This window comes from Harpegnathos saltator, unplaced genomic scaffold (genome assembly GCF_003227715.2).
Source record: "Harpegnathos saltator strain DR-91 unplaced genomic scaffold, Hsal_v8.6 scaffold171, whole genome shotgun sequence".
Classification (NCBI taxonomy): domain Eukaryota; kingdom Metazoa; phylum Arthropoda; class Insecta; order Hymenoptera; family Formicidae; genus Harpegnathos; species Harpegnathos saltator.
In genome coordinates, this window is record NW_020229952.1 from 444,624 (window position 1) to 468,808 (window position 24,185).

Sequence of the window (24,185 nt, forward strand, 5' to 3'; positions counted from 1 at the left end):
ATTTTTTGACACTGATTTATGGTATTAATCGGTATTCGATTTTTGGTACTGATTTACTCTTTCACTTCTCAATAAGAAAAAAAATTCATACGAAACGTTCATTTATCCGCGTTAATTTAATGAATAAATTAAATATTGATCAGTCTTCAATTTTCGGTACTGACTGATTCTTTAATTTCTTTATAACAGAATAAAAATTGAATACGAATCGTTCTTTTATCCGACTCAATTTATTGAGTAAATTAGTGGGGTAAGTACCTGCAAGATGAAAACAACTTGTCATTGCACTTAGACAATTTTTTAACGCCGATTTATTGTATTAATCAATATCCGGTTTTCGATACTAATTTAGTCTTTGATTTCTCTATAAAAGAAAAAAAGATTGATACAAATTGTTCATTTATCCGCGTTAATTTGATGAAAAAATTAGATATTGAACGGTCTTTGATTTTTGATATTGATTTATTTTCTCATTGTTTTACAAGACAAAAAAATTGATACGAATCGTTCGTTTATCCGAGTTAATTTGTTGAATGAGATTAGAGGGGTAAGTACCTGAAAAATGAGAACAAATTGTCATTGCACTTAGACAATTTTTTGACACTCATTTATGGTATTAATCGGTATTCGATTTTTGGTACTGATTTACTCTTTCACTTCTCAATAAGAAAAAAAATTCATACGAAACGTTCATTTATCCGCGTTAATTTAATGAATAAATTAAATATTGATCAGTCTTCAATTTTCGGTACTGACTGATTCTTTAATTTCTTTATAACAGAATAAAAATTGAATACGAATCGTTCTTTTATCCGACTCAATTTATTGAGTAAATTAGTGGGGTAAGTACCTGCAAGATGAAAACAACTTGTCATTGCACTTAGACAATTTTTTAACGCTGATTTATTGTATTAATCAATATCCGGTTTTCGATACTGATTTAGTCTTTGATTTCTCTATAAAAGAAAAAAAGATTGATACAAATTGTTCATTTATCCGCGTTAATTTGATGAAAAAATTAGATATTGAACGGTCTTTGATTTTCGGTAGTGATTTATTTTCTCATTGTTTTACAAGACAAAAAAATTGATACGAATCGTTCGTTTATCCGAGTTAATTTGTTGAATGAGATTAGAGGGGTAAGTACCTGAAAAATGAGAACAAATTGTCATTGCACTTGGACAATTTTTTGACACTGATTTATGGTATTAATCGACATTCGATTTTTGGTACTGATTTACTCTTTCACTTCTCAATAAGAAAAAAAAATTCATACGAAACGTTCATTTATCCGCGTTAATTTGATGAATAAATTAAATATTGATCGGTCTCCAATTTTCGGTACTGACTGATTCTTTAATTTCTTTATAACAGAATAAAAATTGAATACGAATCGTTCTTTTATCCGACTTAATTTGTTGAGTAAATTAGTGGAGTAAGTACCTGCAAGATGAAAACAACTTGTCATTGCACTTAGACAATTTTTTAACGCTGATTTATTGTATTAATCAATATCCGGTTTTCGATACTGATTTAGTCTTTGATTTCTCTATAAAAGAAAAAAAGATTGATACAAATTGTTCATTTATCCGCGTTAATTTGATGAAAAAATTAGATATTGAACGGTCTTTGATTTTCGGTATTGATTTATTTTCTCATTGTTTTACAAGACAAAAAAATTTATACGAATCGTTCGTTTATCCGAGTTAATTTGTTAAATGAGATTAGAGGGGTAAGTACCTGAAAAATGAGAACAAATTGTCATTGCACTTGGACAATTTTCTGACACTGATTTATGGTATTAATCGGTATTCGATTTTCGATACTGATTTACTGTTTCATTGCTCTATAAGAAAAGGAAAAATTGATACGAATCGTTCATTTATCCGCGTTAATTTTTTTTTTTTATTAAATATAAGTGGTCTATGGGACGATTAAATATTCGAATACATGTTGCCGTATCAAAGTCTCCTCTATAATAAACGATTTGACACGTCTGGGGACGCATGATGTATCATTGCCCGCATCCCATTCCCTTCGTCCTACTTTTCTGTATAAAATGTCGAATTGAAACGTATTAAAAAGTATTGAAATTTTGAATATGTCTGATTTCTGAATCTTTGTGATCCGAAGAAAAGGATTGAAAAGTATTAGTTTCCATTAAATTTTACTGCGCTAAATGCGAAACGGTCTCTTTCACCCGAGTGCCTCACCAGGGAAATTTCTCTGGTACGCTAAATCCCGTAAGGTCATCAGTCTTTGTAGTATATCTCGTCGGTGCATAAGGTTTATATTACCTGTACATACATATTTTGAAACATTTTCTTTGGATATTATATCAAACGGATTTTGCGTGTCACGTAATATCCTTCGGACTACACGGACATTATTATTTTGATCAATTTGATTTCTTTGGTATTCATTGAATTATCCAGAACGCGCCATGTTGAACGACTCAATTGTCGTGTGAAATGTTTCGATTTTTACAAATTCATATAAAATTTTTCATTTTTCACTGATTCACAGAAGTCTTTCACTTTTTATTAGTTCACGCTAGGGAAAAGATTCATGATCGCTGCCCTGAGCAACTGCAACGCTTTTCGAATCATCTATGTCAGCGCGCTTTTACTCCTCAGATTTCTGTCATTAATAACTCGATAATTATTGCGAATCTCGCAAAATGGTATGGGACTTTTATGTTTGTCTCAACCCAATCTACCCTCACACTTCGGGTTGGCAGCTAATTACCGGACACTTCGTATGATCTTCATGATATTAATCATACACAATGTCAATTCTTTTTTTTTTTGCACATGTTAACATGTTAATTCATGTTATAAACGCGTAACAATGTGCGAGACCGTGCTTGTTAAATATGCTATTATGGTTGTAGCACGGACATAAACCGCCTAAAAATGGATGTAGCACGGACTGCCACCATATGCAGGTTTTACCGCCAAAACCTGAAAGTGAATGTAGTATCGTAGTTCCCCTCTCAAAATGGATGCAGATGGCGTCTTTTCCCAGTGCGGAAAGTCTGATAAAAGTAATCAGTGGCTGCGGTCAGAAAACACAGCAGCTGCACAATGGTTGAGTAAAATCAGCGGTACACGGTGCTTGTCCTCATGCTGAATTGCTTGCTGGATGAAAATACTGCGTTCTGATTGGTGCATTTCCGAAGATGGATGGAAATGTACCAATCAGAACGCAGTATTTTCATTCAGCAAGCAATCCAGCGCAAAAACAAGCACCGTATGCCGCTGGCTTAATTTGTCAACGTTATTGGCTGAGTGGATGTTTTGGTCTTAAGGATTTAACAATAAAGATCAATAGTCACTAACTGCTCAGTGAGCGCTGTTTTTGGATATAATCATTATTAGGAAACGTAATTTTTACAAGAAAGCAGCATCATGGCTGTTCCTAGACTTTTTTTTAATACTAGTTTACAGAACTGTAGCCTAATGCTACTACAGAGATTGTCCCATGTTGGAAAGTGTAGCAGAATTTTGCTAAAAGTTTTACGTAAAAATAATTATCCGGTGCATCAGGTACACTATGAAATATATATATGTATATGTGTTAGGAACAAGATTCTGATATTTTACAATTGTAAGTTCTACTATGCATCTTTCTTGTTTATTCTTTTTTCCAGCAAGTGTCGATTATATATTTTTCTCATTTTAAACAAGAAACATTTATAATATCAGTGCTTGTATGAATTAATATATTTAAATAATACTTTGTATAAGGTAAACAATGTAAGAATTAGAAAACTGTCATGGATATTATCACCATTTATTTCAATGGGAGTATGGGGATTTATAAGGAACACAAATAAACAAAATAGTAATATTGAAACCCAGATTTTAGGGAGAGAAATTCTTCTTGATAGGGCAGATGCACTTTTTAATCAAGGAAATTATAAAGAGATATATGATATCTTATCAAATCATAAGGTAATCAATATTTTCATAATTATCTGTTATATGACTAAATATATATATAATATTTTCCATTTTTATTTTGTAAATTTTGTATATAGGATAGTAAGGATGTTGAGATTTTATGGCGTCTATGCAGAGCTATTTATAAGATATCCAAAGTAGCTAGTGATGTTGAAGCACAAAAGTTGATTCATGAAGGATATGACTTAATAAGTACTGCACTGGACATTCAAAAAGATCACCATGCTGTTCATAAATGGATGGCTATTTTCCTTGATAGTAAAGGTATTCTTGAAGGTACAAAAGCACATATAAGAGAATTACAAAATATTAAAAAACATTTGTTGGTAAGTTATTTAACAAATTTATTTAAATATAAATGTTTGCAAGTAAAATGAAATATACAATTTTGTAGATATATGTACGAAACATAATTGAATATTGTATTATAGTCATGTGATTTATATTGTAGGAAGCGTCAAAATTAAATCCAGCTGACGCAACAACATTTTACATGCTTGGATGTTGGTGCTATGAGATTTCAAATTTGACATGGTATCAACGTAAAATAGCATCCATTATATTTGGTGAACCACCTACTTCAACCTTTGAAGAAGCATTAATGTACTATGAAAAAGCTGAAAAAGTTGATCCAAATTTCTATAGTCACAATTTATTAATGCTAGGGAAAACATATCTTAAACTAAAGCGTAAGGAAGATGCAATAAAATACTTGCAAAAAGTTCTTTTATTTCCTGCAGAAAATGATGACGATCAAAAAGCAAAACAAGAAGCACAGAGAATATTGAGTAACATTTGTTTATAAAAAAAAATTTTAATATTTTTTATATCATTTTATCCACAGAGAAAAGACAATATATTATTTGTTTATGTATACAAGCAGACATACTTTTTTGTGTATGTACTAAAGGAAGTTAGAACTTTTTATTCAATAACCAATTATAAAATTATATATACATCGATATTTTTTTTTCATAGGTTTATATTGATCTAAATATATGTGTATAATATAAATAAAATAAATATGAAAGAGGCGGGCTTGCCCCTCTGGTTTGCATGAAACTTTAGTATATTATGTATTTTAATCAGCAAAACACAAATCAGAAAGTAAAAAGTCGTTCCCAAGTGAGAGGAAGAATTATGAAGTGTTAAAAAGTGATACTTTCTGAGATCAGAAAATCGGTCGGACTGGCGATATGCAGCAACATGAAGATTATCTGTAACCATATGCGCATACTCCGTGGTGATATGCGCATGCGAAAAGCACGAGTCTGAACGCATGTATGTATGAAATCTTTGCCTTATGTACAAAGTTTACGAGTGCGTTCCGTTTCACGCATATGCGCGCATTTATCTATAGTTTATGTCACGTATCTATAAAAAATGCGCGCATATGGGTGAGACGGAACGCACTCTAAGATTGTTAGAATTAAGCGGGAAGCACACATTCTTGCATAAAGGCATAATACACAATGTGCAAAGAAATCAACCAATTAGAATCTTTATTTCTATTGCCATGCTGGAAATTAAAGACTCTAATTGGTTCATTTTCTTATGTGTTGTGTATTATGCCTTTATGCAAAAGTGTATGCTTCTCGCTTTAGATTGAAACAAAAACTGAATTTAGTATATGTATGTAGTAACGTAAGACGTTTACTTTACGCAGAGGCTTTGCTAATTTGTTCAGGATGTTATCTTAGTATACTTCCTAAGTAACATTCGAGAGATTTTAACTTGCTTATTGTTTATTAAAAAGTTATTAAAAAGTTTCATAAAGCCTATTTTTTCACAGTATACATTATTGTTATTTTAATATACTTCCTATGTAACATTCAATATACATGTAATATATACATGTATAATAACTTTTGAATAAGCAATGAGCAATGGCTAAAACTTTTTGAATGTCATACCGATAATGTAGAGAATCATGTGAAAGTGTGATATATATAAAATATATATGTATGTATTAAACATGTAAACATATATATTTTAAAGTGATTATTAAACGAGGAAACAATTTTAATGATAATATGATGCCCCAGCTGATTTCTTATACAGCGACGGGCCTGAGTACACCGCGATTATCGCCCCGGCCGTTGAGCGTGCAGCGAGGGGGAGACGGTAGGCGTCACCTACTGAATTTCGACCGAAATGTGCAGATCGTGTCCAGCTCTGAGATATCGGATCGTCGATACGTCGGACGTCGAATGCAGTGTGAATTCTCCATAAAATTATTTTTACGTTTGATTTAAGCTCCAAGGAGCTTGAAAATTATTTTATTACGCACTATTTTTGTAATAGAACAAGATAAGTTTATTTATTTATAATTTATTGTATTACAAAGATTATATTGCAAAGATTTATGTTCAGTTAATAACTTGATATTATTTATAACAAATGTATATATACCAGAGAAATATATATACAGCTCATTTATAATTGGAAATGATAAAATTTCTATATAGGCACACACACGTACACAAGTACGACTATACTAGACGTCCTATGATTCTCTCAACAATGTCTTTGCGCTGTCCTAAATTTGTTTTGAAAATATCCTAAAAGCGTTCCGAAAACATCATCGTTCACTCCTGAATATGACGCAAATATTATAAAGGTGTCCTGTAAATCCGATTCACAGAACGTCCCGAGGATGTCCTTAGTACCTCACATTAGACATCTTTGTACTCTCCTGAATATTCGTCCTGTGGCTGTCCCGAGGACGTATTTTCCTCGTGCTTTTCTGAGTATGTCCTGAGTGGGACATCCTTTGGACATCCTCAGGACGTCCCATGGATATAACCATGGATATCCCCACCTAATCCCAGGACGTCCTGGGACATATTCAGGATAATCCTAAAGACGTCATGTGCTACTTGGGAAGAGTCGAATAGACATTGAATCGACATCGATAAGCCATCAAAGACGTCTAAAAGACGTTGAATTGACGTCTATTCAATTTCCCATTTCTCCCTGGATAGTGCTCGTAATTCAAGTACAACTCTTTTTTTAGAAAGAGAAAAAGAACGTGCGATATTCTTGTGATTCAAATATATTTCCTTTTTTAGAAAAAAAGAAAAACAAAAAGGAAAAAGAAAATGGAGTTCTGATTTGATAAGGAAAGTAAATAAAGAGAGAAATTTGCACACATAATATACAGAGTGTCTCAAAAATACCGGACCCCTCGGATAACTGCACAATCAAATTTTCATAAAAAAACTTTAAATACAAAAGTTGTAGGAAATCAAGTAATGGATTTGATGATGACCTTGAATTTGACCTTGGCCTTGACTTTCAAGATTATTTGGAGGTCAACTTGAAAAATTTGAATAGGAAACCCTACTTTTTATTACACTGTTTTTTTTCTACCAATTAATTTGAACAACTTTTGTCTAAAATATTTTTTTATTTGCCTAATATCTTTTGAAATATTTGAGGAAAACTTGATAACTTTTTCAATATTTAACTTACGCTAACTATATATGTCGGAAGAAAAAATGGTACTAGATTTTCTTGCTTTATTTAATCTCAAGAATATATTGTTACAATAGCGCCCTGACTTTTGTTAACTTACTAACTTTTGGAAATTTCAAAATCATCAAATTAACAAAAATCACGACACTATTGTAACAATATATTCTTGAGACTAAATAAGGCAAGAAAGTTTAGTACCACTTTTTCTTCCAACAAATAGTTAGCGAGATATTGTTAAATATTGAAAAAGTTATCAAGTTTTCCTCAAATATCTAAAAAATATTAGGCAAATAAAAAAATGTTTTAGACAAAAGTTGTTCAAATTAATTGGTAGAAAACAACAGTGTAATTAAAAATAGGAGTTCCCATTTAAATTTTTCAAGTTGACCTCCAAATGACCTTGAAGGTCATGGCTAAGGTCAAATTCAAGGTCACCATCAAGTCCGTTATTCGATTTCCTACAACTTTTGTATTTAAAGTTTTTCATAAAAATTTGATCCTGCAAAGTTATCCAGGAAGTCCGATATTTTTGAGACACCCTATATAACCGCACATTACACCCACACACACACCCACACCCACACACATATTCCCATAAATAACACAAGATATCCCAGTATCATCCTAAATACGTTCAAAATAGTTAGAGAGTGCTCCAAAATAAATAAACTTAAGCATATTCTTAATAATCTCACAATATAATATAGGACATTTTATGTATTATATGAATTTTGATTATACAGGATGAGGAAAAAGTACCGGAATAGTGAAATATCTCGAAAGCATTTTAGAGAAAAATGTTTCGGACAAAAGTTGTATGATTTCAAAGGGGACATAAAATAGCTATATCATTTTATTTACAAATGGCAGCACTTTCGAGATATTCACTGATCATTACTTTTTTTAAATGGAAACCCAATTTTTTATTACATCGTCTTTTTCTACTAATTAATTTAAACAACTTTTGTCGGAAACATATTTTTATTTGCCTAATTTTTGAAATATTTAAGAAAACTTCTTCAATATTTGATTTACAATATCTCGCTAATTATTTATCAGAAGAAAAAGGTACTAGACTTTTTTACTCTCAAGATTTAGTCATTCTCAATTTAGTCTCAAAAATATATTATTACAATAGCGCCTGACTTTTATTAACTTACTAACTTTTGAAAATTTCAAAATTAAATTAACAAATGTCAAGCTATTATAACAATATATTCTTAAGACCAAATAAAGCAAAAAAGTCTAATACCACTTTTTCTTCCGACAAATAGTTAGCGAGATATCGTAAATTAAATATTGAGAAAGTTATCAAGTTTTCCTTAAATATCCCAAAACATATTAGGCAAATAAAAAATGTTTCAGACAAAAGTTGCTCAAATTAATTGGTAGAAAAAGATGTAATAAAAAATTGGTATTTCCTTTTGAGGAAAGTAATGACCAGTAAATATCTCAAAAGTGCTGCCATTTGTAAACAAAATGATATAGTTATTTTATGTCCCCCTTGAAATCATACAACTTTTGTTCAAAACATTTTTTTCTAAAATACTTGGTTTTCGAGACTGTTCCTGTACTTTTTCCTCACCCCATGTAATTAAGCATAAAATGAAGCAATTGCTATAATGCAGATAATTGCAAAAATAAAAATAACCGCTGAATGCTATTTATATTGCGTTAATTTGTAATAGGAAGAAATCCAATACTAATTTATCTGATAAGTAGTCTATTGTGAATAGTGTGAAAATTCAAAAAGCAAGAAGAATTGAGCTATTTGTATATCTACTTATTCCGAAATTGTCGGATATCTTTTTCGAAATTTTTCGTTTCGAAATAATGATTATTACTATACTTTTACTGCTTAAAAATATGATACAAGATAAGAGTCATAATAGACACAGCTTCATAGATTTCTCCAGTTTTATTGAAAAATAGTTAATAAAAACATAAATTACGCGAGTAATGTCTTACTATAATATTTATATTTTGATCGTACCTTTTCTTCGATCGCGATAACAGAAAATACTGCAATTTTTTTTATTACAATTAATAATAAACCATTGTAGTCGAGTCGCGTAAAAAATTGTTGGGGGAAAACACTAAGTAATTTACAGTTGAACAAATAAACTACAATCCCGAAGTTTCGAAAGGAAAAGAAAATACAATATAACAATAATATTAATAGTCTTGTTTTATATAATATTGACAATATGTATATTAAGTGAGAGTACCGCGTGTGACAATGCGACCTTATATATATGGAAGAGAATTGAATCAATTTTACTCGCGATTTGTGCTGTGGATCGAACTGTCGCATGCGGTACGAATTACATTCAATACGAACTATTGCATGGCACATTTGCTGAAAAAAAACTTTCCATAGCTGCGTACTTTCCTTTATTCGTTTACTGCGCCCGTGTTTAAATGCCCGCATATTTAGTCCGTCTGATAGACTGTAGACCAATAATTTATTACACAACCAATCGCTTGTGCGATCGATGTTAATATAAATTTCGACTCGTCGAAATATGAGATACCTAAAGCTCTCTTGCTTGTCACCTGGTACGCACTAACCATTCTCTTCTTCGCTCGCTATTACATTTTTACAATTTACAAATATAATTTGATACATCATCTTCGAAAAATACATTCGCGCCACACACGTTTATCACCATTCCGCTCCTTTAGAGAATATTCCTTTTTTTTCTAATAAATCTAGAAACAGGTTAAAAACTTAAACAGTTCAAGCTTTAAACAATGATATCAATAATGACGACAATAATAATATAATAGTAATAAGTTTGTTTCCAAAGGACTTCTGAACTATTACATACTGATACAATAAATTAGAATGAAAGAAAATATATTTGTTTCACTCTGACTTATTGCACTAGTTCAGAAGTTATTCGAAAACAAACAGATCTAATAATTAGATTTATAATAAGCACAAACGTGTCACGTAATGTAACGGGATGGTATTTAATGTACAGTAAAATTATCGATGAATATCACGCTAGCATAAAATACTTATCAGCTATTGGAAAGAATCTGATCTTAACGTATAATGTGAATATATATTTTTCTTTCCCGTAATTTACGCCAAATGTGATCAAGCTCCGATATTTTAAAATATTCTACAAATAAGTATTGGTCAGTAAACACAAAAATAGTTGTGTTTTTCTAAAGCGAGCAACACTTCGTTTTGTTCATTGTTACTTAAAAATTACTTCGATGTGTATTTGTCCCTGTACAAAAAAACTATTAATGATATTGTCATATGTAAATTGATAATAACTGATTATTCTCACATAAATAATCTATCACTCACATTTCTATGGTTCAGATTTGCAAATTCTTAAATAAATACTTTTTTATATTGACAAAAAATGTTAATGAAATATCACTATGCATCATATCGTGACAAATTTTAGATAGATATCATTGATTTTTAGAAATTGTCAAAATAAAATATTAAGATAATGCATGCGAACTCATCTATACATATATCATTGTAATATGGAAGAGAATTACATATTTGTTATTCTTATGTTGCACTGGAAGAAACACTTACTCAACATACTAATGCGAATGACCAATGTAGAAACGTGACGCATTAGAAATATACCAAATACACGAAAACGTATACATTAAAAATGTTTTTATATGTAAATATATTAAATCTCGCAATTCATAGAAAATGTTTCAAAAATATTGCATTTATCATAGAGCCTTGTTTTGAAATAACTTGAACTCGTATTACATTTTTACAACTTATTATTTTAAGAATAATAAGTACAAATAATACTTATTATTCTTATATCTCGCGTAATTCTGCATATTCTTGCGCGCACATAGACACACACACACATACACACGACGCATACACACAACAAACAAATAAAAGACAAAATTTAGGATAAGCAATCGACGTAAACTCTATCAAATTATTCTAAACAATACATAAATGCTGTAAATTGCCCCGTCAAATAATTACAGTTGCAACAGATATTCAGAAAAATAATGTAGTACTTTCTATTCACTACACAGAATATAAATTTCGCGATTTGATAAAACGTGATGTAAATATGATACAGAAAGTAGTGACGCTTAATACGTCATATCACTGTAATATGTTAACATATTTCAGATCTCATTACATTGGAGCTTAACATTACATATAAGATTATCACGATATAAAGACTAAGCTCTAGGTGCCTATATTCACATGGATATCAGTTTTCACTATTATTATTATGCTATCATTTATACGCTATTATAATGGCAAAATTTGGGCTAGAAGTAACTTCTATATTAAATGTGAATATGTTACATATGTTCGATATATTTATATGTGAACCTTTTACTAAATATATATGTATGTGTGTGTGTTCCATATGTAGCGTATATGTACAATATTTATAACTATATAAATATATAATATTGTGTATACAAGAGAGTAAGATGTCTTTGAATTCATAGTTCAAAGGCATATTTATTCGGAATCGTGAAAAAAATTCAAAATAATTTATTAAATTGTGTTAAACAGTGTATCAAATTTGATAGAGAAATTTTTGAGCTTTTGTAAAGCTTTAAACAATAAAGAATAAACAATAAGGAATAAAGAACATTACACAATATTTCAAATCATGTTTACTTCAATTCATGTTTTCTCACAAAAACAACTTTAATATCTTGCAATTTTAAAACCGTTCTAATTCGAATATATATTTATTAGGCATTTCCCATCTGTTTTCACATACTAAAGTCATTATATATTAGTTTTAGCATTGAGTTTAGAAACACCTTGTATATACCTACATATGCGTGCGTGTGTATGCGCGCGCGTGCGTGTGTGTGTGTGTATATCTGTATAGCGTGTGGTGTGTATACAACCACACACATATATACGTCATAATATAGCTTACCTCTACAACTCTCTCTATGATCTCTTAATTACGCTCTTAGTTTGATCTCTTCTTTCTCACTCACACACATGCATACATATACAGTATATAATTTTTACAATAAGACTTATCACCATTTTCGCAATAAAACATTTGATTGGTATCTGAATGGGCACACAAATGTTCACGCATCGGGTGTATCAATGGACCCGTATAAATGTATTTCGTGCACTTTGTATCAAATGTAAACAGTTGTCACAATAGCACTAAGACGACATGTTGCTCACCTGCATGTTGCAAGGTACCGTTTGGGAATTTTTTTCAGTATTCTGTATAGGCACCTGTGAATCAGAAGGATTAGCAGCCTCCTTAAACGTAAGTACGTTAGGAGTACTTGCAATTGTTGACGATGGCAATGTTGCTTTCGATTTCACTTTTATTTTAGCTTGTTGCTCCATACTGTCTATCTCAGCCCAAATACTCCTCACTTCCTTAAAAAGCTAACAAAAGATTCATCTTTATTTAACAGGTCTTTTTTCTCATTATTATTAGTATAATATAATATAATAAAGTATTAGTATAATATAATATAATAAATATACTGTGTTAGCCAAAAAGTAATGTTGGAACAAGTAATTATGCAGAATCCAAACACCATATCTGAAAACTATATCATTATATTGTATCAAGTTGATGCAAATGATTCTCAATGCTGGATTTCGATATTCCTAATATTTTAACAATTTCTTATGTGCCAAAACGTATTATAACTCTTGTGCTATTCGTTATCAATCTTGATAGGTCTGCCAGAATATTTATCATCAGTAAAATTAAAATCTCCATCACAAAACTTTTTGAGCCATCTTTGCACCATTCTTTTATTCACAGCACATATTATCACCATGCATATCAGAAATCTTTTTGTTTATATTGCGTTTTTATCTTTACGAAAATAAAAAAAAAGCAAATTTCAAAAGAAAATACATCTTCTCATTGTTCATCTTCAAATCAAAATAAGCATTAAAAAAACTTAATCAAATAAAATGAATTTTTTTTTAATTACACGTTAAAATCTTAGCTTTTAGACTATACATATAGACTATAAGTTTTATAAGTTACGAATAGTCTTTTGTTTTAAAAACAGCAGAAAAGTTTCTTACGGAAAAATCCGACATTATTTATTGGCCAACTCAATAGTAGTATTATTAATATAATATAGTATATTGTAGAATTTACGATAATAATGAAATATACTTACCTGATTCAACCATGCTTCGTCTGCTAATAATTCATTTAATATTATTGTAGTGTCCTTATGCGGATCTGCTACCCTTTTTTCAGTCACTCTTCCCGCGCATTCCAAAAACATCAAATATTTTTGATGAGCAACTTTATTGTACAATGCTACTTTCGTTTGGCAAATGCGACAAAATAGAAAATCCTAAAAAAAATGAAATAAGAATAATTGAAGGTTATTAGATTTCGTTTGGTTTCATCCGACTGTGTGTGTGTGTGTGTGTATGTGTGTAATTGCATTATACCTTTTCATAAGATACTTTTGGATCAGGTTGTGAACCTTCCAACGTAGTGCCATTATATGGTTGTCCATAAAGCAGAACTCTCGCATAGATTTTAGTCTGCTGACAACCAGCACAATACTTTCCTTTATGTTCCGGTAGGTCCTTAAGCACATTGAGACACGGCCATGTCGATATCGCCGTTACAATATTCTGTTTCCATTTCGTTGTGGACAGAAGACGACGCTTCCTTTCGTCGGTCACGTCATCGACAGTTTTCACATTTGACAAGAAATAATCATCTAAACAATAAAAACATAAGTGTAAATATAAGTACCATGGCACACGTCATTTAAGAATATATTTATTATATAATTTTGTTTCACCTTGTTCTTGGAAGATCTCGGTAAGAAAATTGGAATCCAAAGCTTGCGAAATTAATGTTTGTATATATACTTCGAAATTATCTTGATATTTCTCAGTATCTTTCATAGACTTATCGATACTTTCGCTACAGCGAGACAGAAATTAATATTACAAAATTTTACAGTTTATTGAGAGCTTCAAAATATATTGTTATATAAATATTCACCTGTCATCGATAATCATCTCGTCTCTCAAGAATTCCACAATAGTTTCTATTTTGCCTTGTTGTAAAAATTTGACTGGTACTTGTTGATATATGTGACGATTCTGTGGAGCCCATCCAGAATACTGTAAAACAACATATGTACATTCAACAATAAAAAATAATGGTATATACTTAACTATATCTAACTATATATTTAATTACCTGTATTATTTATTTACCTTTTTTGATTTTTTTCTAATTTGATTAGACTTACCGTAGATATGTTTCTATATAAAGTTTTTCCGTTGGATTTGAATGGTTCATATTTCTGAAGTAACGTTTTGCCATCTATCCTCCAAAGAGGAGGATATTCTTCGTCCAAATCCGTTTTAATTACGACAAATTCGCCAGACTAAAAAGTAGAAAAGAATATGGCAAATATTTATCTTTAGAGGAACACTTCGGAACGACTCTGATTTTTACATATATTGTAAAAATCATACCTCTAAGTAACCTCCACCATACAAAAATCAGCGGTCAGTCAAAAACAACATTCTAAAGAAAAAATATGAATCTTATAAGCCATGTAAAGCATATGCTGATATTTTTTCGTACGATTCATGATACATCCTATCTTGCGTACAGGAAGATAGTAAAAGAATATATATCTATTAAATCTTCACTTTACTTTAAATTGATAAGTTTACAGTATATTAAAAAAATGGGTACTGAAAATATTAGCAAAATTCCTATGTAATGAAAATGAGTAATAAGTATTAATTTTTTTTACTCACGTAGGTAAAATTATTTTATTCATTGGTTTGTTAAATTTGTTCATAAATACTAAATAAGTTAATTAACCATAAGTAAAGGAATAATAAATTTCAATAATAAATGTAACATTTCTCATATATTTATACTTATCACTATTTTGTTTATAACTTTTATTATACTTTATTTTATTATATTTTATTATAGTTTATAAACAATTGCTGCCGATTTTTTTATAGTGAAGATTATTTAGAAGTGTGATTTTTACAATATATATCAAAATCAGAGTCGTTCTGAGGTATTCCTCTAAAGGTGAATATTTACCAAGAATTGTATTACTTTCTATTTTATATGATGTTAACTTTTATTAACAGATATTATTAGCTTCTTGTATAGAAATATATATATGTGTGTTATCCTCTTATAAATTTTAATTAGAATGAAATTGAAGATTACCGCATCTTCCGAGTTGCCTACTGAATGCTGCATGCAAGAATATATATATCAGAAAATTTTTATTCATAAGATAAATATGCTATAAAGATGAGGGTGGTAGTATGAATTCTGCCTATGATAGATTATTACTCATTGTATCTCTTTTTTGTTAAAAGATTAGAAGATTAGAACGTAGAAGTTATTATTAGTTCAGACTCTCCAAAAGAGGAGCAGATTCCGGACTGAAAACCTTTCTATTTACTTGGGCCCTGGAAAAGTTGAGCCAAGCAGTCTCTAACTATAATATCCAATTTTCTTCCTGCTTAAACAGTAGAAAATAAATTCTGACTTTAATACTTGCAAACTCACCATCAAATTAGTTCTAGTTCACAAGTTATAGTTGAAAACTAAAATTCCGCAAAAAATACCTATATTTACTTATCAATATATTGATGTTTTGCCATGATACAATATCGCACGGTATATTGACATTTTATCAATGTTTTCCTCTTGTCTTCGACTTATAAGAAAATTTACATACAAATAATAAATTTATTATAAAACATGTTATTCGGAAACGGGGGGGAGGGAGGGGGGGGGGGGAGAGAGAGAGAGAGAGAGAGAGAGAGAGAGAGAGAGAGAGAGAGAGAGAGAGAGAGAGAGAGAGAGAGAGAGAGAGAGAGAGAGAGAATGAATATTCATTGGTAAAACGTGTTCCAAGATTAAATTTTTTTATTACATATATATAAAAATTACGCGTATAAAAAGAGAAAAATGAAAAAATTTAATTTTTTATAAAAATACCGATATCAACAAAATATCAATATATATATATCGATATTATCTAAATTGATGTTTATCGCATATTGATATTAATTTTGGATATTAAATATCAGTATCACTTTTAACAATGTAGATCTCTATCGAAAATAATATGTTAAGTGAATTTCGTATATCTGTATATTATTCTTTTCACGAAAAGGTAAAAAAGATGTCAAGTTCACATATTCACTTATACGAATGATACTATATTTTACAAAAAAAATTATATCAAATCAAGTGAAAATAATTCCTAGAAAAACAGTAACGTTAGGCAATTGTATTAAACAAAAGTAAACCAATTACATAGTAGCAGTAACGTTTTATATAAAATAAAGTTAGTACTCTCGTAAATATATACTAAATATTTGGTTTTCTTTTTTAGGGACTTTTTTAGGGACAAGAAGTTTTAGAAAAGAAATGAGATTGAAAAAACACACATACATAAAACATAGGACTTGCTGTGTTTGAGTTGCATTAAAATATAATATGTCATAAACTGTATATATTATATCTTGTCTTAATTATATTAAAACATTTTATAGATTTAGGACGAAAGTCGATATTTCTAAAAATTTCTATATTTAAGTGCACTCTAGGCACGACAAGTATTTTTGTATTTCGGTTTTGTTTTTTGAAACTTGTCATTGAAAAAATTTTAAAATTAAACTATTTTTGGTCTGTTTTTGTTTTTTGAATATTAATTTTTAAAATAATATAATCTATAAACAAAATCTGTATAACAAAAATCAATAATCGTATCGTAATTGTAATTAAAGCAACTTTTATGATGTGAATAAATGGATCGATAATATTAAAAATTTCTATATATATTCCTAGATATGTTCAAACTTATAAATTTTTTATTTCCCTCTTCCCTACCTACGGCTGTCATCTCATGGAACAAAAGAAAGAACGCAGATGACTAAATCGATCATAAGGACGATGTAATCGAGCACTTTACACTAAAATCTCTTTTCATAAAGTATATAGGGCAAAAATAATATTTTATTTTTCTTATGTAATTAAACCCTATGTGTATATATGTGTGTATATGTGTGCGTGTGTGCGTATGCGTGTGCGTGTGTGTATGTTATATAAAATATATATTAAATTATATATTATATAAATTACCTTAAATGGAGAAATATCGATATCCTCGTCACTCACAGATGCAATTAGTTTTTCGTCAATTTTACAAGAAATTTTGGAAGAATTATAAGAATTCTTTAAAGACACTTCATGCTTCCTTTTAGTTGATTTTTTTGTAACAATAATTTCCCCGGACGAATATCCATCTTCTTCCAAGATCTTCCTGATCTTCTTCGTGATGACCGGTCTCGCACGTTTTTTTCTTTTTTCTTCTTCGTCTCCAGCCAATTTTACGGCAGGCGTCCATGCTGGATCGGAATCAGAGTCAACCTGTTCCTCATCATTGTCAAAATAGTCTATACCCTGTTGTCGGTCCAAGAATTGTTTCACCGAAGTTTTTTCTTTTGCCTTTCTTCTCGAGGTTTCGCGTCTTGGAGGAAGGAGTAAAGGATCCACTATACAAAAAAAGAAAAGAAAAATATGTACTGTTACAGTCATAAAATGCTAATTTACGAACATTTATGTGCATTCCGAAAATACGTTCTATTACCTTCTTCAACCTTTTTTGATACTTTTTTGTCGTTAGGACTATTCACAACCGCTTCTGCTGCCGCTGCAGCTGCTCTTCTTTTCCTATCTGTGGGTCCGCCAGGTTTAATGGGTCTCCCTTTCCTAGATTTCTGACCTTCTGGTTTGATGGCGACAACTTCAGTATTAGCTGTGTTATTTGTGCTCTGTATTTTTTTCTCAGTTTTTTTTGGTGGAAATAGAAAATCATCATCGCTAGTAAATCCGTCGTCACTCGAGTCGAAATTTTGCTTCTTCCTTTCTTTCGGTAACGGGAAATATCTAGGATCATTAGCGTAATCTATTGCTGGTGTCTCCTTGAGCGAAGTTAATTTCTCTTGAAGTTTCACAGTTTCACCGTTCGTTGAAGCTTCTGCGGGTTTACTTGGCTCAACCGGTATGTATGGCTTTGACCTATTCCACGCTGCTTTCCTGCCACCGCGTATAGCAGGTGGTGGTGAAGGATCCCTCTCACCTTGCAGAAATTTCAAGTAACTCGTCATGAAACCCACATTATGATCCTTATTGGGTCGTTTGAAGTCCTTATTTATTTGATTCATAGTTGGCATTAGCTGCTGATCTTGTTGAAGAAAACCTAGCTCTTCCTCGATATTAGGAACAATTACTTTAGGTTGGTCATTTCTAACTTCTTGATTGTAATTAGAGTTTTGATTCGTAGCGCTCTCACCGAATCCTATTGGCGTTATGTCGACCGAAGACTGAAACTCGTGTGGATGATGTGGGTGGTGACCTGTCGGGATATGGAAAGTGGGAAAATATGGGATAGGCGGCGGTGCATGATGATGCGACACCATCAACGGCTGATGTTGATGAGCTGGAGTGCCAACAAAGTTACTCGTGTGGTGTAACGATGACTGAGAACTGAAAGCACCAGATGCAGTAGGAAACATCTTAGCTGGCGGGTGTGGTAAGTTCCATCGTTCAAAATCGAAATAACCGTTTTGTTGTTGTTGATTCGCATTATGGTGAGCTGGCGGAGGTATTCTACTAAGGTATTCCGTCATCGTTGTAGTGCTCGTGAGTTCATTTAGCGACGTCCCATGTCCACCTTTCTCCAAACTTTTTTTCTTTTTATTGGCATTGTCAACTTTACGTCGTTCCTCGACCTGTTTTTGTTGTTCTGTTGTACTAGTCGGAGTAGTAACGGCAACATGCTGCTGTATATGACAGGGACCTTGTAACGTTTGCAAATTTTTCACGATACTCATAGGATCTCCTCTACAACTGCTCAAGTCTTGCAACGCCACCTGATTAGTCTCAAAATACGGTTGTTGTCTGTCCGATACATTCACAAGCCGTTGTACTTGCTGCTGAACTGGTAAATTTTGTGCATTTATATCGGTATTTGCACCGGCGTATACAGCGACGAATTTCCTATTACTATTTGTTTGCCGATTATCAGTCTCCCAACAAACTTGTTGTTTCTGTGCTTGTGCAAAATCTTGCTGTTGTTGCTGCTGCCTGTCGTAAGTTTTATTCTCTGTGTTGTACGTGGCTTTATTGTTTTCCGTGGTACCCAGTGCTCGAGTAATTACTGACGAGTAAGCAACCTGTCCTTGCGATGCTGATCTAGAAACAGTAACATCCAAAGGTGATGGTGGAGTGACTTGTTGTTGAATTCCGCTTTTGTATGGCGCGCTGCTGGCACATTGGTTACCGTTGTTTTCAGCATGCTGCTGTAACGGAGAAGGTGATGACATTGTCGCCATTGGACTGTTATACATGGGATACGCTGGACTTGGAACATGACCCAACGGACTAGCTTGCGAATGAGCTTGCAAAGGACTCGGTCGTCGTGGAACGACGACGCCACAATCAGGTCCATTCTGACTTGCTGTATTAGAAGAATACGCGGAATCCGTCGAAGTCACAGATTTCGATCTGCCTGCATGATGATATTCTGTATCATTCGTTGATCCCGTCAAATAATGTCTGTAAGATGCAGTTTGCTGCTGCTGCTGCTGCTGTTGCTGTTGTTGCTGTTGTTGCTGTTGTTGTTGTTGCTGCTGCTGATTTAATACATGAAACGTTTGCTGCTGTTGTTGTTGCTGTTGAGGATGTGATTGTAAATTACCATTAGATGACGTTCTTTGATTACCCGTAAGCTTGCCGTTAGTATTGTTACAATTTGCGGTATTATTCGCAGCGTAATTCAAGCCACGACTGTCCATAATGGAGAAGCTAATCGGTGATGATTGATTGTTATCATGTCCCTGTGGCTCGTTTCTTCGATGCTCGATGTGGCTTCCCAATTCCGGATATATCTTTGTCTGCGCCTTAGTCTGGATACTCTGTTGCGTGGCAGCTGTCGTTTTGTTAGGCAGCGATGTGAAGTTGCTATTGCGCGCTCCTTGTTTGTCTTGAATTTGTGATGCGCCCGACCGTACGGAATTGTTCAAAAAGATCGTCGCCGATGTGGTAGATCTAGAAGGCGGTTGCGGTATCCTATACTCTTTGCCAGAAGTATTGTTTGGCGTCGACACAATACACGATTGCTGATGAAGAGACGCCTGTACTTTTCCATTACCAGACGATTGATTCCCATTGCCCACTGTATAACTGTTCGTTAGGGTGTCGGAAGTAAACGTCGTCGGAACTTGCTGAAAAAACGTTTGACTGCTACTGACTTGCGACGTAGAAACTACGGATTTTGTGTTTATAGTACTAGGTGATTGAGATCTTACATTGACTGACTTCTTTGTGTCTGGACAACCGGACGCCTTGAAATCTGTACCACACGCAGATGGGCTGGTTAACTGAGAATTGATGTTGTTTATAGTTTGCGTCGTGTTGAAATGAGCGTTGAAATTATTCTCATAGACGGTGCTGTTAGGCTTTGTAGATGGCGGTCCCGGGGATGAAGGTACAACACTTTCGTGTGGTAAAATGCCAAAAGGGCTAGGAAGTTGTGAATTATTCTGATGCGTCCATGCTAATGTCGATGTTGTAGGTGATGTTGATGCACCTTGCTGTTCAAAGAACGTAGCTTGATGCGCTGAACTATAATTCTCCCTCAATGCAGGAATATCGGACTCCGTTGTAGTGTTCTGTTTCGTCACGGATACTGCTTGCACTTGAGCAAGAGCTTGCCTATGTTGGGTAACATAATGTGCCTGCTTGGAGTTAGGATGATGGAACAGGGGGGAAAAGACGTCATAACCCACAGGGGATGGAGATAAAAACCCCCCTGGGTTAAAAGGAGATGGTTGACCCGCCAGAGTTACTGTTGTATGGGCCGCTTGTAACAGTAACTGTGATGTCGTTGTCGATGGCACTGTTTGTGTAGGAGCCGTTGCTAAATGATGAGATACGAAGTCACCTGTTGTAGTTGATGTAGTTTGAAATGTACCACTGCTGCTGCTGGCGGTGAGACGATTATATGATGCATACCATGAACCAACGGGATCCATTACCCAAGCTTGGCACTATAGTGCCTTGCTTGGTATAGGCTCAGCAGATTCTCTCTGTTTAGAATGTTGAAGATACACTTCGAGATACTCATAACATAACTTTATTTGTCACAACTTTAATATGTCTATATGTTTAAACTTTTGTACAAAATCAGAAACACTAAAAACACTTCCAATGAATGCACACAGTCATGAAAAGTACAACCAACAACTGGGACTAGTTGTATGATAATGAAGGATCTCCATTTTTCTCTGAAAAATAATACAAAACTCAATGCTTGACTTTTTCCATATTAAATAATAAACAATGTTTATCTGTGATTATATCAAAACTCTATTAATACACACTGATGGTGTGTACATATATATGTATATATATGTATATATATATATATATTTGATATATATATATGTATACACACATATACATACAATTAGTATATACATACATATACATAATTTATTTATACATATATGTGTATATATAATTTAAATATTTTTAATATAGTCATAAGGAAATTAAAAATGTTTATAATAAGACTGCTGTGCTCTACAAAGTGGTCAATATCACACAAGCAATGAGACTATGTTTAAAACTCAATAGACACTAAAATAATAAACAAAATATAGATTACGCCGCAGCCACTATGACAATCTTTTCTGCAATTGCGTTTTCGTTAATGATCATAAAGTGATCATGCAATCAGTGTATTTCGTTTACAACGATCCGAGGTACAATTGTGCACCAACAAAAATACACTTGCATGATCATACAGATATAATATAAATTCATTGATTTGCTTACGTTCTATACAAAATCTGCGACGTTATGTGGACACCTGAGCCAGCGGACAAAAGTGTTTGTTCGCGAGATCTAGACGTGTCCCGGCAACGAAGCGTCGTCTCTTAGCATATCAAGGTCGTGACGCTGACTGTTCCTCAGTCGCTATGTATGATGATCGACACGGCTGTTGCATGCAGGTGTCCGATGAAGAAGACAGCCGGATGACCACCGCATACTAGTTGCAGGAACAATATCCGTTGCTTCGCGACCACAAGAACGACAACGCTGATCTCACTCAAAAACGCGCAACTTTTGACGTACGTGTCATACGGGTTTGATGGAACAGCGACGGCGGTGTGGAGTGTCGTGCTGCTTGTCGGAAAGCCGGGTTATGCGAAGTTGTCGTAATGAATAACACTGTAAATATGGCTACACGAGTACGAAGAACGCAGTGAACGCGCGACACGCGATACACGGGCGGCACCAGCAGCACCACCACCACCACCACTGAGCTGCGAGCTGTTAGGCTCACATGATTGAGAAAAGCGGCGAGCATTATCACGCGGCTGATCGCCGCCTACACCACCTAGGATACGCACACGCGTCGTAACGGTTCAATCTCGCGCATCGAGCTCATTTATTTATATTGTCACCGCTGTGGTCGCATTTATGTGCGCCGTGCACAATGTCGCCCCGCATTACCCATTACAGGCCGCCATTTTAATCCTGGTCAACAATAGACCATGCCATCTTCCGTCTACGTTCGTAAATCGCACAAGCTCACTGCGCGCGACACACATATGATCTATTCTTTTCTTCTGCATCTCTGCACTGATGCAATAAGTTAAAGTGAAACTAATATATACTTGTCTCACTCGAATTTATTGCACTATTTAGTGCAGCGGTGCAGAGGAAAAGAACAGACCTATAGGCTGCGTTCCGATATTCACTGTCAGCACTAAAAATCTATAGTATACGTGACGCAAACTATGTATTTTCAGTACTGGCAGTGAATATCGGAACGCAGCCATACAATACCAACAACGAATACCGAATTCGCGGGATTTTTGAATTACAAACAAAATATTTCGTGTGTTCAATTTCGTTTGATCGCGCTGTATATTTACGAAAAAAAATATATTTCAAATTATTACTGCGACACTTTGCGCTTTAGGATTTTACATATGTTTCGCTTCGTACGTTCAGCTTGGTGAGAAAACAAGACTTCTGTAGAAAACAAGACTTCTGTAGAAAATAGAAATAGACACGAAATTTAGCTACAACCTGTTGACTGTTACATTGAATTGATTTCTTTGATCATGCTACAGAATTCATATTAAAGTTCTCGTTTAAAAGCTTTTGTTTTAAAATGTATATAAAATAACTGTAGAATGAAAAATATGGTAATGAAGATCGAGTCGATATTGAAAATCGTATAATCACAATGATAACATTTATTATATATATATATATATTTGTGTGTATATATATATCAATGTATATATATATATATATATATATATATATACATGTACATACATATAATTATAATGTAAGAATATATTTATAATTATTACTCTAGCAATGATCATAATAATTATAATAGCATAACACGCAAATCGCCCATCACTGCTTGAAATAGGTATTACCTATTTTTATAATTGTTAAATTATTGCTATAATAGAGACTGAGTAGGGAGGCAGTTTGCGCGAATTGCCTTACCCAGTAGCACAAGGGAAAATAGGATTCAACAATTAAGACACTTAGTTGAGTATATCGTAGATATCATACAAAGTATACCAATGCCACTGTCCTTAGTAAATAAATAATAATAGGAGATTGGGAATTTTTTTCT

General features: G+C 32.8%; 2 protein-coding genes across 4 annotated transcripts; one reads left to right on the forward strand and one right to left on the reverse strand.

Moving 5' to 3' along the window:
* Positions 1–3,220: 3,220 nt before the first annotated feature.
* LOC105191400 (regulator of microtubule dynamics protein 1) lies at positions 3,221–4,934 on the forward strand. Its single transcript, XM_011154766.3, has 4 exons — positions 3,221–3,548; positions 3,750–3,956; positions 4,043–4,291; positions 4,417–4,934. Exons 1-4 carry the CDS (start codon positions 3,411–3,413, stop codon positions 4,768–4,770), a joined length of 948 nt encoding a protein of 315 aa, XP_011153068.1. The 5' UTR covers positions 3,221–3,410; the 3' UTR covers positions 4,771–4,934.
* Positions 4,935–9,400: 4,466 nt separating this feature from the next.
* LOC105191401 (uncharacterized) lies at positions 9,401–23,235 on the reverse strand. Of its 3 annotated transcripts, XM_011154770.3 has the most exons (11): positions 22,352–23,234; positions 20,821–21,798; positions 18,099–20,736; positions 17,591–18,003; positions 15,659–15,685; positions 14,706–14,843; positions 14,453–14,574; positions 14,247–14,371; positions 13,885–14,162; positions 13,602–13,784; positions 12,069–12,843 (listed from the first exon to the last, which is right to left on the reverse strand). In XM_011154770.3, exons 2-11 carry the CDS (start codon positions 21,544–21,546, stop codon positions 12,610–12,612), a joined length of 4,884 nt encoding a protein of 1,627 aa, XP_011153072.1. In that variant the 5' UTR covers positions 21,547–21,798; positions 22,352–23,234; the 3' UTR covers positions 12,069–12,609. The 3 variants fall into 3 exon arrangements, with proteins under 3 accessions (XP_011153070.1, XP_011153071.1, XP_011153072.1); XM_011154768.3 differs by having other exon boundaries at positions 9,401–12,843; positions 18,099–21,798; positions 22,352–23,235; XM_011154769.3 differs by lacking the exon at positions 15,659–15,685 and having other exon boundaries at positions 9,401–12,843; positions 18,099–21,798; positions 22,352–23,235.
* Between the last annotated feature and the right edge of the window lie 950 nt (positions 23,236–24,185).